This window comes from Centropristis striata, chromosome 6 (genome assembly GCF_030273125.1).
Source record: "Centropristis striata isolate RG_2023a ecotype Rhode Island chromosome 6, C.striata_1.0, whole genome shotgun sequence".
Lineage (NCBI taxonomy): Eukaryota > Metazoa > Chordata > Actinopteri > Perciformes > Serranidae > Centropristis > Centropristis striata.
In genome coordinates this window covers 26,298,607-26,317,422 of record NC_081522.1, presented here as the reverse complement: position 1 = coordinate 26,317,422, position 18,816 = coordinate 26,298,607, and the positions used below count along the sequence as shown (strand labels likewise).

General features: G+C 41.0%; 1 protein-coding gene across 2 annotated transcripts; it reads left to right on the top strand.

Moving 5' to 3' along the window:
- The first annotated feature begins 1,798 nt into the window (after window positions 1-1,798).
- Window positions 1,799-17,467, top strand: LOC131973951 (alanine aminotransferase 1-like). Of its 2 annotated transcripts, XM_059336091.1 has the most exons (13): window positions 1,799-2,111; window positions 2,208-2,519; window positions 3,046-3,119; window positions 11,094-11,183; window positions 11,427-11,513; window positions 11,609-11,742; window positions 12,579-12,822; window positions 13,130-13,209; window positions 13,299-13,435; window positions 14,540-14,714; window positions 14,844-14,999; window positions 15,925-16,037; window positions 16,121-17,467. In XM_059336091.1, the coding sequence occupies exons 5-13, from the start codon at window positions 11,438-11,440 to the stop codon at window positions 16,308-16,310; spliced, it is 1,305 nt and encodes a 434-aa protein (XP_059192074.1). In that variant the 5' UTR covers window positions 1,799-2,111; window positions 2,208-2,519; window positions 3,046-3,119; window positions 11,094-11,183; window positions 11,427-11,437; the 3' UTR covers window positions 16,311-17,467. The 2 variants fall into 2 exon arrangements, with proteins under 2 accessions (XP_059192074.1, XP_059192073.1); XM_059336090.1 differs by lacking the exons at window positions 1,799-2,111; window positions 2,208-2,519; window positions 3,046-3,119 and adding an exon at window positions 7,172-7,611 and having other exon boundaries at window positions 11,427-11,535.
- The last annotated feature ends 1,349 nt before the right edge of the window (window positions 17,468-18,816 follow it).

Below are 18,816 nucleotides of genomic sequence, written 5' to 3'. Positions count from 1 at the left end.
CTATGAGAACCAATATATCTTCCAAGCCACTTGGAAGGTCAATCTTGGTGTCAAACATTTTTTCTGTTGGGGAAAAATGTATATAAAAGATCTGACATGAGATGAAAGCATTACCTTGATTTTTTGAGCAGTGTACATCGCAGCTAATCCGCACTCTCCCGTGAACATAGACTCCAAACATTTTCAAGTTAGGATTACATGCTGCAGTACTTGAAACGAGTTGCCTACCAGTCTAAAAATGAAGTCTGAAAATGAAGATATCTATTTGATCAAATAATCATCTAGTGATATTCTCAATGGCTTTAAATGATTCCTTCACCCAAAAATGTTTTATATTTTGACACCAAGATGGACCTTCTAAGTGGCTGGGAAGATATATTGGTTCTCATAGACTTAATATGGGTGCCATCTCCGATCCGCAATCTTGATGAAGTGGCTCCTACCAAAAACTTAAACTTATGGTGATAGAGAGCATGTGCAAAAAATTTGGTGCTTTAGTCCGACGTGTCCCCTTTATTTGGCTAAGCCTCCTGACTAAAACAAACACCCCCATCTTCACATCATCTCCTCAGCCCCTCCATCAACAACTTTCTAGTCCATTTTTAGCCAGACGAGAGCCAGATATAAAACAGAAGCGAGTTATGGCTAGAAAGGATCCGTCTTGAACCATGTGTTGATGTTCGGCAAGCAGCCCCACATGAAGTTGTCAAATAGAGACAGAGCACACCTGTTAAGGTCTCAGGTAGATTGGAAGCCCAAGAGTAAACACTGGAGAAAAAAGTCTTCTCAATGCAAGCAGGCTTTTATTAAGGTCTCAGGTAAAGTTATGCAGTGCTGGACTCAGACTGACTCAGCTCTCGCAGGATCCCAGTCAGAATGAGCGCCGATTTCTGTAATAATTCACATATAATCTTCTACAGAAGTTGGACTTACACGCAACCGAATTCTATTGGCCAGTTACCTCTGACATGGACAGGCCAACAGTTGTCCAAGTCTCGTTCAAAGGTTGTGATACACAATGTGTGTGTGTTGTTCTTACAGGTGCGTAAGAAATCTATGAGCTACAGAGCCTGAACATGGGAACACGATGTCTCAGGTCTGTCTGTAAAAGCTACAGTGGAGAAAAACACATTGGCTATCTGCCTTTTTATAATTATTCAAATCTAACACACTTAAGCCCCACCCCCGGAAGATTCATCTGAGTTTTCATTAATATCTCATAAAAACAACTAAATTAATCAATTAGTTAAACATATTACGATGTAAAAGGGTTCAGATCATTAATGTTTCCAGCTCAACTATGTCCCATAAGCTGTCACAGCACGTTTTGGGTTAATACCATTTGTTACAACCATTTGGTGCTGAATTAGGCCCTTTTAAAAAATATTGAAAATGGATAAAAATTGTCAAAAACCCCTTTAAGAATATACCTGACACGATATCATGACGAGTGGTTAAACAAACAGACATATACAAGTGTGGCTTGCATTCCCCTTTTTTGTTGTCATCTCAAAACTTGACTACTGTAACACCCGCCTGATGGGCCTGATGATCTACAACCAGCCAAAAAGGTCACATGTCACCCCGCTGCTCATCCAGCTCCACTGGCTACCTGTTGCAGCCCACAAATCAAATTCAAATGTGTAATGCTGGTCAACAAAGTTGTCTCCGGTACTGCACCCTCCTACTTGAACGCCCTGATTCAGACATATGCTACCTCACGACCATTGTGCTCTTCCAATGAACGGCACCTGGCTCTGCCACCTGTTTGTTCAAGACAATCCAAACTCTTTGCAATTCTTGTTCCCCGTTGGTGGAACCACAACCAATCCTCTCTAGCACTTATTGCTGCACTAACGCCTTATTGCACTATACCTTGATTGTTTGCCTTTTTCTTCCTGTAAGTCGATAAAAGCGTCTGCTAAATGACTAAATGTAAAATGTAAATGTAAATGCAAATGTTTTACATGATGCTTTGAAACATGTAACTTATTAGTGTCTTTGCCTTTTATAGTCCTGAGTGATAAACGATCTCGGCAGAAGACAGCAAGAGGACCACAGCAGATTTCTAGAGGACTCCAAAGTGGATAAAATATCCCAACAGATGATGAGTGAGCAACACTTTGCAGAGTGTTTTACTGACTGTAGTGTGATCAAATGCTCAAGCAAGATTTGATTAAACTGTAACTTGTGCTTTGTTAATCTAGTGAGGATGACCACAGCTCCAGGAAGGACTCTTTTTTTGTAATTTTGACCTTTTTTTCATGATTTCAACTTTTTTTTTGTAATTTTTAGTTTTTTCATGTGACTTCAACTTTTTTCTTTTTCTTTTGACAATTTCTTGTGATTTCAACTTTTTTCTCATTATTTTGACTTTTTTTCTCATGATTTTGACCTTTTTTTCTCATTTTAAATAATTTCTCGTGACTTCGACTTTTTTTTCTCATTTTGACCTTTTTTCCATGATTTCAACTTTTTCAGACGACCACAGCTAAAGACAGCAACCCAACACACAACATGTAAGAAACATTTACCCCTTTATTGTGGTTGATTGACCATTGACAGGAATGTCAATGGTCAAAATAGGTGTGTGTGTGTGTGTGTGTCTACTCAATATTATTTTTGCTTAATGTTATTTACTATTTTTGCAAATGCCCTAATTATAGAATTGGCTTCTTAGAAAAGTATCTAATTTTCATTGGTTTATGTAAAAATAGGTCCCCATTTGTCACTAAATAATTTGTGTGAAATATGCTAATTAATGTAAATGATGTACCCTGAAAGCATGTTTACTGGTTTTTCCGGGTGTCCCCATAAAGTCTGATTAAAACATCACTTCATCATTTCAGAGGTTTGAAGGCGTGTATAGGCTAACTGAGTTAAGTTTACTCAATTTTTTTCAGCTCTCTACAACCTCTAGAAAGGGTGGTACCCACAAGTGATGATTAAAACTGGCATCCCCATGATTTATGAAAACCAGTATGTGTGTCTGTGTGTCTGTGAATAAATGCTTAGTGTTACTGAACAATATCTTAAATATTTTAGGGAGGATGACCTCAGATCCAGGAAGAGGACCTCCAGAGGACCACAGCTAAAGACAGCAACCCAACAGATGACAAGTAAGAGACATTTACCCATGAGTACAGTATCTGTATTGTATCTTGAAGACTTCAATTTGACTTGATTCATGTCTGCTGTGGATCAAGACCTCTGGTCACTGATTTCTTAAACCTCATTGAGTCTTTTAATCTTGTTCAATGTGTTAAAAACCCGACTCATGATAAAGGGCACATCTTAGATTTAGTTTTGTCATATGATCTATCTGTGTGCATTAATGAAATTTGTGAATCGGCGTGTATCTCTGACCATCTGCCTGTGCTTTTTACTGTTTCAATCCCTTGTTCGAGGGAAAAAACCTGTGTTCCTACGCACCGTTTGCGCACAATTAACACTCGAACTGCATCACAGTTTTCATCCATGTATAATGATGCTGTTACTTCTGGTGTTATACTAAGCACTCTGGATTATTATAATGCTTTTAACACTGAAGCTCTTTTAAGCAATTTTAATTCTGCATGTACGGATATCCTTGACTCTGTTGCACCTTTTAGAACAAAGCGCACAAAAGCTCTTTCTGAACCGTGGTTTAACGACTCCACACGAACTCTCAGGCGCTCATGCCGGCGCACTGAGAGAAAGTGGAAAAAAGATAAGCTCCATGTCTCTAAAGAAGCTCTTCGTGAAAGCCTGTCCCTTTACCAGAGTGCTGTTAAAGCTGCTAAAATGAAATATTTCTCCAATATTGTCCCTTGTAATAGGCACAAGCCCCAAGTCCTTTTTAACATTTTTAAGTCTCTTGTAAATCCTTGTGTTAACTCTCCAGTTGTACTATCGCTCACCCTTTGTGAGAGTTTTCTCAAATTTTTTATTGCTAAAATCTCTGCTCTTAGGCCACCTGCCTTCTCTTCTGTAGGCCCCAGCTCTGATCTCACTGTTCCTCCTCTAAATGCTGTTTTTGATCACTTTGAACCTGTGTCCCTCCCCTCACTGGCCAGTGTGGTTCAGCATCTCCGACCCACAAACTGTCTCTTAGACAGCATCCCCTCTCGTCTTTTTAAAGAGGTACTCACTACGGTGGGCTCTGTCTTACTTCTATTTGTGAATTCCTGTCTCAGCACTGGTTGCGTTCCAGCTGCCCTCAAACATGCTCTTGTGCAGCCTCTGATCAAAAAGAAAAATCTGGATCCCTCTGTGCTGTCCAACTTCAGGCCTATTTCCAAACTGCCATTTTTATCCAAAATTTTAGAGAAAGTGGTTTTTATTCAAATCCAATCATTCTTAGTGGCCAATGATATATACGAAAAGTTTCAGTCTGGCTTTAAACCTTCACATAGTACTGAGACAGCACTGCTGAGAGTGTATAATGATCTGCTGATGACTGTTGACTCAGGAAACCCTGCTATGTTACTGCTCCTTGATTTAACAGCTGCTTTTGACACTGTGGACCATGGGATCCTTTTTAGCTCGACTAGAGCAGTGTGTGGGCATAACAGGATCTGCTCTCTCTTGGTTCCAGTCCTATTTAACTGATCGTAGCTTTTCTGTGCAGCTAGGTGAATTCACCTCATCCTCAGCCCCTCTCACTTCTGGAGTCCCTGAAGGCTCCAATCTAGGACCAATTCTGTTCGTATATGTTACCACTAGGGTCAAATTTTAAAAAGTACAGTCTTTCTTTTCATTGTTATGCTGATGATGTCCAGATTTATCTGCCTTTAACACCCAACAACCCCGTACAGTCATTGCTTCACTGTCTAAAGGATGTAAAATCCTGGATGACAACAAACTTTCTTAACCTAAACGAAAGCAAGACAGAAATCATAATGTTCGGTTGTGGTCCAGCAGACTTTCCAGCTGGCTTTCTTTGCCCGTTCACGACCAACATTCGCTCTTCAGTGAAAAATCTTGGGGTGACATTAGATGACAGGCTGAAACTCGACCATCAGGTTAGCTCGGTTATAAAAAACAGTTTTTATCATTTAAGGATTTTAACAAAAGTAAAAGGGTATCTGCCACGTAGAGATCTGGAGACAGTAATCCATGCTTTTATCAATACCAGACTGGATTACTGTAATTCATTGTATGTTGGCCTGGACCACTCACTGTTGCACCGCCTGCAGCTGGTTCAGAATGCAGCTGCCCGTCTCCTTACTGGCACACGTAAACGTGACCACATTACACCCGTCCTTGCTTCGCTACACTGGCTCCCGGTTGCTTTTAGAACAGATTTTAAAATGTTATTGTTTGTTTTTAAAGCTCTTAATGGCCTAGCCCCACAATATTTGACCGAGCTCTTAAAAATCCACTCCCCTGCCAGAACACTGAGATCCTCCAGTCAGCTGCTACTGGCCGCCCCTAAAACCAGACTCAAAACCAAAGGGGACCGTGCCTTTGTGGCAGCGGCCCCAAGGCTCTGGAATAACCTGCCCTGGCACATCCGATCTGCAGGATCTCTTGAAGTTTTTAAATCCTCCTTAAAAACACACTTTTTCTCCCTGGCTTTTAATCAAGTTTAAGTGGACATCTTGCAAAAACAAAATTTTATTTACATTTTTTATTTTTTTTATTATATTTTTAATGTATTTTATCCTATTGTTGCACTGTGTTTATGTATTTTAGTATCTTAGTTTTTACCGTATTTCCTGCAACTGTGATATCTGTACAGCACTTTGGTCAAACCCGGTTGTTTTAAATGTGCTCTAAAAATAAAGTTTGACTTGACTTGACTTGAGTCTTACAGATATTTCGTTTTTTTGTGTGTGTATTTGCAGACAACATGGAAGATGATCACTGTGCTCCCGTGTGCTCCTTGTATATAATATAGTATCATAACATTACTAGTATTAATTCACTAGTATGAATAGAGGTAATTTTCCCCAGAGGTAATTTTCTAGTTTTATTTTGTTAAATCTTTCGCCTGGAGGGTACTTGGTTTGTAAATCTATCTTGCTGCTATTTTTATTTCTTATTAAAAACACCTCTGTTAAATCCATTACATCTGGTTTATGTTAGCTTCTTTAAGAGCTGGAGGACGTAACAAGACCTTTGAACCTTCCTTGGAAGGACACAGCCGGCCTGACCCAGCAAATAACGCCTGGATTCCAGTGGATGCGTAACGACTCCGACAGGGGTCTGTCCGCAACGGCTGCGTATCTACGCAGTCCGTCAACACCCACCGGATCCGTCTGTGTCGGAGCTGTTGCGGACAGCAGAGTCCCGAGGACGCACGAGATCTCGCGAATTCACGCCTAATCAATTGATATAACTGGAAGATAATCAACATCTCCTCGTTAATGACTGGAGACAAATCCAGCGACTCCGTCTTAACGAGCGCTAACGAGGTCGGCCGGCTTGTTAACGAGCCGGCCGACCTCGTTAGCGAACCCAAGGTATTTTATTTTGAAAATATACCGGTGTTTTATTTTGTGTCTGTGCAAGACTTCCTGTCCCGAACGATCTGCTCTGTGCTGAATTTATGCGTAGTGCTCCGTTGTCCGACAAAAATAGAAGCTCTGCGCAAGTGTTGCGAGGGCTGTCGGATGGCCCTGCGTTGTCGGACTCATTACGCAGCGGATCTGCAGTCGGTGGAATCTCACACATTGATTATAATGGGTGCGTAACGGCTCCGACGACAGATCTGCAGCCGTTACGCATCCAGTGGAATCCAGGCGTTAATCTCTGTAAACTTCTACATAAGGAACACTTCACTTAAAAAACACAAATCCAGTCTTTCTAACCTAGACCTCCTCTGCCCTCCCTTAGTCACTGGTTAATTTTTAAATTTTCATCTGTTATACAAGTTTGGAGTGTTACACTCCAATGCGTAAGTGACAGCAGTTCAACCCGTCCTCTGGCGTCACCGGCTTTTGTAGTCCCCGCCTTCGATAATGGCCAATCACTCGCTGCCACGCCAGGGATGCAGAGCCAATGAGGCGCGGGAGCCACGCAATCTTCGGATGGGGACAGGAGCACTCACTCTGCATAAAAGATAAACACACATGCACCTGCAGTGCAAATGAGATGACGGCAGCAGCCGTAACATGGAGATATAAGGGTTTTTTAATGATCAGCAGCCAGTGCTCATGTTAATTAAAGATCCCTTTATATACTTTTTCTATCTTCGGTAGCACTCCTTCATGGATCTGCATTTTTAACCCTTTAACCTTTTTTACCCTAACCCTACCACACTACAATAGTTCTGGACATACAACAGGGTACAAAGTCTAACTTAAAGATACTTTTGTACTGTAGATGAGCACAAAGGATTACTCATCAATCAAGGGAGCTGAGGGCAACAACTCTCAGAAAGGTCAGGACACTGGTTAGCCATTCACCTCTATGGGCAAGGTTGTTAGCAGAAGAGTGTATTTCTCCAAGATCCTCAGATTACTGTAGGTAGTTTTAAGGGAATAGTTTGGAAATCCAAATAAAAAGGTTCCAGCGAAGACGATGAGTTCCCTGCAACATGTGAATCCCAGAGTGAGGAGGATCAGAGTGTCCTCACACAGTGGACTACAGAGTCTGGCTGCACACATCACACAAGAGATCACACAGGTAAGTGCTGGTAATCTGTCTTCATCCAACCTTTCACTTAGTCTGTAAATACTGGACAAATAGCTGTATTATTAATTTGAAATGTTTACATTGCAGTCCTTCAGGTAATCTAAGTTCAGATGTAGAGTTCAGGTGTCATAGCAACTTCATCAAACAATCTGAAACACCTATTAATGTTCTATGCCTCGCAATGGGGCAACATTAATGTTGGGGTATCTGGTTGGCCTTGCACAGGGCGTCAAATATGTTAATTAAAGGCCTCTATCATAAATGCTATCCCCCCCATAAGGATACCAAATATGTAGGGATGAACCTGAGCAACACATATGTGAATCTCACAGTTCAAAAGTGTGGTTAGATGGCTAAAATAATTATTAATATTTATCATAAATAATTATTAATTATAAGAAATGATATGACTTGATTTGCTCTAAGTCATAGCTCGTTGTGGGACCATCTGTAAAACAGAAAAATATAGCCGATTCACCTAAATCAGTCTCATAAAGTTACTAAACTATCAATTAGGAACACTGATTATTAATTATGAATATAATTATAATCAAATTACCATATTAATATTTAGTAGTGTTTGAAGGAATCGTGAATTCTTGACACAGCAGAGGCCAGCATATCGTTCAGAATGTACAACATTAAATAGACAGCATTTGTAATCAAAATATATTTATTCTAAAAACAAGTAAAGCAAATAAAGTACACATCTATAAAGTATAAAGAGACTACTCTTACAAAAGAGAGGAAACGTGTGTGTGGGGGGGGTGAAGCTCCCCACACAATGACTCGTAAAAAACTCCAGCTGTGAAGCCAGGTGACTAGGCCTGGTGGCCGTGTGGCAGTGTGAGCTGTTACAAACCGTATGTTGTTACAGCTAACTTAAAATATATTACGTGTAAATCAGTGTGTTAGCAAATCAAAGGGTCAGTATACACATTACTCACAAATCCAGTTTGGAAAGGGGGGAAATCCTTTTTCAGTGGCGGGCGTGGAAAGAAGGAAGTTTGATCTCAGGCTGAGTTTCAATAATTTGCCTTCTTGCAAATTAAGTTGCTGGTTGTCCTTGTTGTTGAGGTAAAGCTTTCCCTGGCAGTCGCAATGAACTTTGTGTTCAAGAATGCAACTTTGGTGTGCAGAGGTCAGAGTTGCAGTTGTTTCAGAATTCCTTATGGAAAGGATATTCTGAATGAAGTCTTAGAAGGGAGAAGGTCTCACCTCAGCAGGGCTCTGCAGGCGGTTAGGAGTAAGGGCTGGTGTATCCAGGGTCGGATGGATGGAGCTGCTTCAGCAAGCAGGGGCAGTGGAGAAAGAGGGAGATCAGGGGGACACTGACCTGTTTTATCAGGGGACCCCATGTGAAGTCACAGGTCCCTTGACCAATGAGTTGGTCTGTGGGTCGTAAACGGCGAGCATTCTGGGAGGGAAGTACTTTAGAGATGTAGTATATTTTCTGCCATAAATAGTATACTGTACGTGACATGGGCAGAGGATATTGGCGCCAGTAAAGAGGGGCCTCTCTGACCCTTTGGGGCTCATCCTGACCCTTTGGAAAATAGAGACATCAGGAGTTCTCGGGGATACTCTGGGGACAGCTGTTTTGACAGTGGAGATATTGGAATGTGAACATAAATCAGAAGGAAGAAGGGTTTTGGATGTCAGCCAAATAAGGTTAAAAAGTAAATTTAGTGAGTGTATTTGGGCCCCTGGAAGACGCGCCCATGGGTCAGAACCGAAGGTTTAAAAACGCCTCACACATAGGAATTTTTAGAGGAGACAGGGCTACATTTGGTGTGGGACCTTTCATTCAACAGCCTTAAAATTGGACAGTAGTCTCCTCCACTGTTCCTGTATTTTTGATGAGTTATAATAAAGAAGACTAAAAGGAACTTTCACCTGGTCGTCCATCCATTCTTTTTCACTCAAGAGGGGTAGTGAATCATACACTACAGAGAACACAAAATGGCGCTGACCTTCCATTTTGTGAGTTGACTCAGAGAGCTGTTGCATTTAGTCCACAAATGTTAAAGTCCACAAATGAACCCAAGATTCACCTGTGGTACGATCCTAACAAATGAAATACCCGTCTACTACCATAAACTTCTAGTTTATCATTAATAACAATTGCAAAAAGGCAACAAAGAGAAACTAGAAAATGTCCTCTGGGGAAATTCTGAAAGGGCCATGGGGGCTACTGCCGGTGTGTGTACACTATGATGAGATTCTTCAGAGATTTCAAACTATGCCCTTTAACCTCAAAATATGTGTGTGTGTGTAGCGAAAATCGCATAAAGTTACCTGTGTATGTGTGTGTGCGTGCGTGTGTGTTTGAAGCATGTGTATGCATGTGTGAGGAGTGTGCGCGATTACGCGCATGTGTGTGTGTGTGTGTGTGTGTGTCTGTAACTGTAATCACATCAAAGATCAAAGGCAATCAGATCAAAGCAATCAACAGAATTAACTGACACCTGCCAATGTCCCGGAAGAGTGACAGCAGAGGTAGACAGACCTCGAACAGAAAGCATTTTTGGAAAGCAGAAAGCATTTTTGGCAAAACCATAATACCTATCATTGATCCGACTTCACTTTGAGCGTCCTGAGTTCTTCCTCAACGTCTGCATATGCGTTTTGTTTTTTCAGAAAAATGAAAAAATAGCTTTGTTAGAGCAATCTAAAAAAACTGTTACATCTCCCTTTTTTCCGAAATCTTCCTGCGTTTTTAATATGGGAGCCAATGAGGCTGTTGGTGCGTGTTGGTGGCAAACGTAGGAAACAAAGTTTCCTACGTTTCTATGTATAAATTATTTCTGTAGAGTGGAATTTGCGGCCTGGATCACAGTAAAAGTAAAAGTAAAGTAAAACAGTTCAAATTTATTTTTTGACAGTTTTTTTCTCTCCCTCGACACTCTGGCGATGATGTCACACACTGTGACACGAACATTCCGTGCAATACACACCCATTATAATCTCAGAATTTCTCCAAAAATGATCATGGTCATTGAACAGGGATTGATAAAAAAAACTATATGACCTATTGAAACGTGGATTAATACACCGATACACAAGACTTGTGTCTACTGTTTGAAGTTTAAATGGAGTCTCTAGGTGAAATTATGCCAGAGAAGTAGACGTTTAAAAATCTCCAATTATTGTTCTTTTTCGCTCATTTTTTTTCAGCCGTCCCATTCATTTCACTGCAAAACTTTGGGCAGTTTTTCTCGCAAAAAATTCGTATTCTGTAGAAAGAAGTAATAGCACACTGGTCCCTACAGCTATTGCTGTATGGGACCAGTGCTCGGTACGATTGCCCCGAGGCCCTAATTAAACAATTCAATTGAAGAACAATGTGATTACATGAGCTTGCACATGTCCTATTATAAATGATCATTTGAGAACCTTGTAAAAGTCATGTTTTTTTATTGGTCTTCTATCCAGAGTCCTGACCCTTTCTTCATCAATATGTTCTCCTTCAGGGGGTGCAGAAACCCTTTCAGGAGGTGATTGATGTCTGCTCAGGTGATCCAAAAACAGCAGGAGTGAAACCCATCTCATTTGTTCGCCAGGTTAGTTGGTGCTCGTTCTTTTGGGGGGTCATGAATAATTGAAATTACTCTTTTGGTCACGTTTGGCTTGATAAGTCTCATCATGTTATTTATGTAATTATACATTTGTGTTTTATAATTGTTTTCTCTGCATTATTTTTTCTTTTTTGCAGAATTTCTTTAACTAATTCAACGCACTTCTGTAAATACTCTCTAGCTTCTTGTCTATATCGTTCTAAATGGGTTCTAACTCTGTTTTCTCAGGTCTTGGCTGTATGTCTGCACCCTCAGCTGCTGAAAGACAAAACTCTTCCTCTGGATGTCCGTCTGAGAGCTCAGGAGCTCCTGGAGGTCTGCTGTGGAGGAAGTGTGGGTCAGTATTTTGTGAACAATCTGTCTGAATTTTAACATCAAGTTCTAACATCCAATGATTGATCCATTCACAGGTTCCTACACAGAGTCCTCTGGCTTGCCTCATGTCAAGCAAAGCATCGCTGAGTTTATCATGAGACGGGATGCTGGAGTGCCTTCGTACGCCAAAGACATCTTTATTTCTTCTGGTTCTCAAAGGGCCCTGATGGTATTAATGCACTTTATACACTTTTCCATATGAAATATTACAGTACATGTGTGCACAACTCAATTTCTTCAATCTGCATACAAATAAGATAACTTTACACTTGCAAATTCCATGCAGTGCATATGCCAAAATCCAGTTTTGCAGGCTTATGATACGCTTTTCCAAAAACAGTGACCCTGCCGGTTGCAGGAGATGGACATGTCATTGGACATAAACTTACAGTTCACAGTTCACAGTTTTTCGTTGTTGTCTTTTTAAAGGCTGCAGTTCTGTTGAATTTAGACTACAAAACCACTTCCCTGAGGGACACCAACGCCGTACTCCTGGGTTTGTTTGACCCATCTGACACGTCTATGCTTTATACTCATTCACAATTACTAAGGCCACTAGAGGGCACCACTAACTCTAAAGGGAGACATGGGGAAGGATCGGCGTATCATATGCACACAGAGCTGGATTTTGGCGTCTGTGTTGCACATAATTTGAAAGTGTGCTGGTGTGCATATCTTTGTTATTCAATTTCTGAGATCCAAATACAAACCAATTGATTGCACTCATCAAAATTCTGGCAATTTTCTTATCTTAAAATCTAGATTCCAAAAAAAGTTGGGATGCTGCATGAACTGTAAGTAGCCAGGATGTTTACAACAGACAGTTTGATCATTTGATTTTCTTTTCAGTATTAAATTCCCAGATGTTAGTTATTATTCCTGTGTGTAAAATATCATCACTTAGAATAATATTGGTCAGAAATCCCCAAAATAAGGCAGAAGTTCCTAAATGAAGAATGAAGTATTTACCCAATGTCCAGTGAGCTTTGTATTTTAATCGTTGAGGTGATTGTGGAGCTGCTGGCCAGCGGGGAGGGGGAGACTCAGACGGGCGTGTTGACTCCGGCGCCCTGTCCACACACCCTGCCGGCCCTGCTGGATGAGGCCGGGGTGACCCTGGTGCCGTACCGGCTGGTGGAGGAGCGTGGCTGGGCTGTAGATCTGGATGAGCTGCACAGAGCTTTGAGTGCTGCTAGGGGGCGCTGTAATCCCAGAGCCATTTACATTAGCAACCCAGGAAACCCCACAGGTAAACAACATACAGGTACAAAACATACAGGTGAACAACATACAGGTACAAAACATACAGGTGAACAACATACAGGTAAACAACATACAGGTACACAAAATGCAGGTCAACAACATACAGGTCAACAACATACAGGTCAACAACATACAGGTGAACAAGATACAGGTAAACATCATACAGATAAACAACGTACAGGTGAACAACATACAGGTAAACAACATACAGGTGAACAAGATAAAGGTGCTACATAAAGCCCCCCTGGTTAAACTTGATGGCTGTCATCACTTTGTGCTGCTGTTTGTTTCAGGTCATGTGCAGGACAGAAAGTCAATAGAACAAGTGATTCAGTTTGCAGCAGCTCAGAGACTCCTGCTGTTGGTTGATGAGGTGATAAAACTCTCTTCAGATTTCATTATATTAGTCATTTTCAGTGTTTTTACACACACAGTTCTTTGATATGTTGTTGAACCTTCCAGGTGTACCAGGACAGTGTGTACGGACTGGAGAAAGGGTTTATTTCCTATAAGAGAGTCCTGTTTGAGATGGGCAGAGAGTACTGGGAGACCGTGGAGCTGGTCTCCTTCCACTCTACATCCAGCGCCTGCATGGGAGAGTGAGTTTAATAAGAAGAATACATTTAATTTGTATAGCACTTTAAAAGGTACTCAAAGACAGTTTACATAAAAACACAATAGTAAGAATCAATGTAAACCATATGGGAATTTTTTAAAAACATAAATCATAACTTCTGTATCTGTGTCCAACCCGTTCTCATTCCCGAAGCGTAAAATACCGAATATTTGTCACGCCCCTGAACGTATCATACTGACGAAAAGGGTACCCTTCCACGTGTGTGGGGAACGCTCTGGGTTCTCAATTGACTCCAATATAAACCCGCTCGCGCTGCTGAGAAACGCTTAGAGCAGAGGCTTACAGCCGTCTATTCACTCCAATAATATCCCGACCACGGCCCTCCATTACGCTGCCAGCGACAATCTGAATGGAGAACCGAGGACCCTGTGCACGGAAGTATTTTTCTCCCTATTTTAAGGATTTCTTTTAATGACATCGTCAACATTTCTCAACACAAACACATCAAAGTCTCACTGATAATTCAACAATAAAATAGCTTCATGTTGTGGCTCTCCGTATAATTTTTTTCTCCTTCGATTCTGAGAAATAAACTTTTATTCGTTTGTTTTACGGCATTCCACTGGCGGACATTTCTCTCATTTTTAGTGAAAAAAAATAAATATTTTGACTTTGTTTCTGCATAAAAATGGATTTTGATTACATTTCTAGCGAGAAATATATCTTTTATGTTCTTAATATTCACTCAGTGAATGTACATAATCACTTTGTGGCGAAGATCTCGCCAGAAAAAGACGATCCGCTTTGTTTTATTTTGAAATCTGTTTTATTTTGTAATCTACCGCGATCATAGCGGATGTGGTCCTATCCTCGCGGATGTGCTGTGCGATCTCATTGAATCGCGCTTCACTGTAAATGGCCCCGACTCTGCTCTCCTGTTTTAGTTAAAATATCTTCATTAAACAAACATTGTTGTCTTTTTTTTTAGCATAGTTAATATACATAACCCAGAGCGTTCCCCACACACGTGGAAGGGTACCCTTTTCGTCAGTATGATACGTTCAGGGGCGTGACAAATAGTCGGTATTTTACGCTTCGGGAATGAGAACGGGTTGCTGTGTCCCAGGTGTGGTCTGAGGAGTGGATACATGGAGCTGGTCAACATGGACCCGGAGGTGACCCATTTTGTTGAAATGATGCTGTGTATTGATATCAGTGCTCCAGTCACAGGACAGCTGGCTCTGGATCTCATGGTCAACCCCCCAAAACCTGGAGACCCTTCCTACGTCACACACACACAGGTGACATGTCTGCAGAGCCCGTTTGGATTTTCAAGTTTATTGAAAGTCCTACATCAACACTCATTTTCTTCAGAAAGAATAAAATCTGTTTTTTTTATTTCTCTTTTTTTCTGTTTTTTTTTTCTGAAGGAGATCCTCCTCACTCGGTCCACTATGTCCCAGAATGCTCAGCGGGCTCAGGAGATCCTGAATGATCTACCAGGCGTAAGCTGTGAGCCGGCGATGGGAGGAATCTACCACTACCCTCGCCTGCAGTTACCATCAGAGTTTATAGCCAAGGCAAAGGTGGGGAAATATAACAAACACCTCATGTGACTAAATCTAGTTAAACATGGAGGCAGATGAGGACTATGCTCAGATGTTTTATCAAGTTAGCGTCGCCCTGTAGTGGCAAGAGTAGTTTGAGTGGGTGGGTCAGACAAACAATCACAACCATTTGATTTGTGTTACGTACAGTGCCTTGCAAAAGTATTCATACCCCTTGGAATTTTCACCCTTTTGTTGCTTTTACACATGAAATCATGGTCGATATAATTTGGCCTTTAAAAAAAGAATTTGCAAAACCCCCTCTTTAATATCAAAGTGAAAACAGATTTTTACAAAATAGTATAAATGAATTAAAAATATATAAGGTAAAATAAATGATTGCATAAGTATTCATACCCTTTAAAGTAACTGGCCTAATTCAACAAAGTTCCAGCTAGTTGATGCAGCAGAGTCACAGTTAGTGAAATGGAGATCACCTCAGTACAGTTGACGTGTGTCAAGTGATCGTAGTATAAAAAAAAACATGCGTCTGGGAGGTCCAGTCTCTGGTTCATCATTATTCCTGCAACAATTGCAACATGAAGACAAAAAAACACTCCAAGCAACTCAGAGAAAAGATCATTGTAAAGTATAAGTCAGGAGATGGCTACAAAAAATTTCAACTCACTGGACATCCCACAGAGTTCAGTTAAACCATCATTAAGAAATGGAAGCAGTATGGCACTTGTTTAAATCTGCCTAGAGATGGCTGTCCTCACAATCTGAGTGACCTGACAAAATTAAATTATATTGACCATGATTTCATGTGTAAAAGCAACAAAAGGGTGAAACATCCAAGGGGTATGAATACTTTTGCAAGGCACTGTATGTAAAGTTAATTAACTTATCTGATATTTTATGGCGTCACTCTCAGAACAATAAAAACATTAACATTTATTTTTAGAAACTGGAGGTGGAGGCAGATGTTCTGTACTGTCAGAAGTTACTGGAGGAGGAAGGAGTGTTTGTAGGAGCAGGATGTCAGAACGGTGAAACAGCTGGAAACCACCATCTGAGGTGAGATCCATCAAGTTTGACATGGTCTGTTATGTCCCTGATCCTGTCTCTAAAGTGACTGCATAGTGTCTTTTCTTCCTCAGGTTATGTATCCTTGTCCCTGCTGACACCCTGGAGGAGGTCCTGGCTCGCCTCGGATCCTTTCACCTTCGCCTGGTGGAGAATGTCTTCAGACAGAGATGTGAAGACGGAGACACGGAGGGGAATATAGTGACCGAACAGGAAGAAGGACACATGTCTTGTCGTGTTGACAGAGATTTGTCAAACACGTAGAAAGAATGAATGTCTGAAGACTTTTTATCCCAGTGAATCAGATTAAAAAGGGGAGTTTTAGGTTATTAGTTTAAGGTTTCAGTCTGCAGATCACATATGTTCTTTCTTTATTCGTAGTTTGATAAAGATTTTTTACCTCCCAGATTTTTAATGCACTTGACAGACTTATTCCTATTAGATTAAAAATAAATGGAAAAACTGTTTTCTTCTGCAAAATGCAAATTAAAGGAATTTATAAAAGGAACGGAATTGTGAAAAAATAAATAATGTCCTCATATATACACACAAGAAGGACCTTATTGAGTAAATACCTAAAGATGAAAGTCTTTATTTTTAATAACACAAACACATTTGACCACTGGTAGGAAAAGCTTGTTCTTCAGTGATGTAGGAGAGCCTGCTAATTTATTTCCCCACTAACTCTTATCGGCATAATTTACAGATTGGTCAGACCTGTTGTTGTATATTTCATTACTCTGAAGTGATGTAGCCTGGCTAACACCAGACCAAATCTCATTGGAGATTAGGTCTGGACACCTTCAATGCATTTCTCCGTAGAGGAGGTGTGGTTTACGATCCTCCGGAGCCGTTTATTGGACGCTTAGAATGTCTATCAAAGCGTCTGTAGGTAGCTCTTAGCCAATCAGATCAGTTATACCAGATGACGTAGTAGAGCAACAGAGATGGATGTTTGTTGTGTGTGTGTCTGTGAGAGAGTGTTGCTGCTGCTTTGCTTCTCCAGTTCTCGCTTTCTGCAAGATTATTTATTTTCACGCTTTATTCCCCCTCATGTCATTCAGCCACACACATCCACTGATTTTATGGGCAATAAACAAGCTGCTGCGGGTCTCTGGGGGCTCCGCTGTCCCCCGATTCGGAGCGAGATCACCGGCGGTGACCGGCGGTCTCACCGGCTCGGCGCAACGAGCCGCAGAAACCGCCCGTGCGGCGCTAATAGCCACGCTACCGGTGATCTCGCTACCAGCCGGGGGACAGCGGAGCTGCCGAGAGACCTTTCGCCTTTCAACTTTCGCTGTAAACTATTTAAAACACCATCTACAGCTAAAGAGAGTTTCGCGTCTGCAGCAGCCATGTTGGATCCGGAAAGCTTCCAAGTGCCGAGTAGTACGCGTCATCGTCTCACCGTCCCTCCCTGCTCTGTGATTGGATCCCTAAAACAGGGCTAAGATAATCGCCTCGTTTCCAGACTGCCTGGAGGTTCGAAATCAAATTCGAGCGCGCAAGGCAGTCTGGGTATACCCAGGCTAGAAGTGATGGGTCATTGTCTAAACAATAGTTCACAAAATATATTCAACTTGATGATGATGATGTATTAATAATCCAAGCAAAAACTGCCTTAAAGTAAATTAAAACAAAGAACTTTCAAATTTGGTATTTAAACTTATTTGAACTGATTCCTCATTGCAACAAGTTGAAACTCAAATGTACGCGGATGACACAGTCATCCTGGCACATGGAAGGAGATGTGAAGTGGCAGCCAAATTGACAGCAGAGATGGCCAAAAGAGATGCCACCTGGCTCTTAGAGTCTTGCCTGACGCTAAACGTCAGTAAAACTGCATGTATGTATTTTTATTAGGAGCGGGACTTTCACGCGTTGATTAAGATTAATTAATTACAAAAAATGAATGTGTTAAAAAGAATGACGCATTTTAATCGCACTTATTTTTGCACCGCGGAACGTTTCTCACTGGATGAGTTTCAGGCGTACCGATTATACTGGAGCTAATAGCCCCGCTACCGTAATGCCGGTGATCTCGCTATGAGCCGGGGGACAGCGGAGCCGCCGAGAGACCTTTCGCCTTTCAACTTTCGCTCTAAACTATTTAAAACGCCATCTACAGCTAAAGAGAGTTTTGCGTCTGCAGCAGCCATGTTGGATCCGTAAGAAAACTACAAGCTTCCAAGTGCCAAGTAGTACCCGTCATCGTCTTGCCGTCCCTCCCCGTTCTGTGATTGGATCCCTAAAACAGGGCTAAGAAACCTCTCTGGTTGCCAGACTGGATGGAGGTTCGAAATGAAATTTGAGCGTGCAAGGCAGTATGGGTATACCCAGGCTAATTACTGGAACTCAGTACCAAATGAGATCAGAGACATCAGCACATTCGTTGGTTTTGAATCTAAAATAAAATCATGGCTTAAATCCACTCAATCATGCACCTACCAACCATAAACTCAAACATTAGCTCACTATTTTGCAATCTCTATAGTGTTGTATTTTAACATTGTTTTTTTTTTTTAATTGTTTTTTTTATGATTAAACTTTTATTGAGTTTTTACATTTTTTACAAGACCAAACTAACAACCAATTAAGAAAAAAAGAAAAAGGGGCAGAATTAAGATACACAATCTTATGATAATAAAACATAAAAGTAAAAAGTAAAAAAAAAAAAAAAAAAGTAAAATTAATCCATATGTTAAACTGTTTTAACAGGAGACAACCACCACACTATTGCATGTCTATTCATTGTCCCATGTGAAAGTCA

Bases quoted from the DNA above. Each gene is read 5' to 3' on its own strand.
- LOC131973951 (XM_059336090.1), top strand. From the start codon at position 7,507: ATGAGTTCCCTGCAACATGTGAATCCCAGAGTGAGGAGGATCAGAGTG. The intron at 13,210-13,298 runs GTGATAAAACTC...TGAACCTTCCAG, and splicing joins TCCTGCTGTTGGTTGATGAG to GTGTACCAGGACAGTGTGTA. The intron at 15,000-15,924 runs GTGGGGAAATAT...ATTTATTTTTAG, and splicing joins AGTTTATAGCCAAGGCAAAG to AAACTGGAGGTGGAGGCAGA.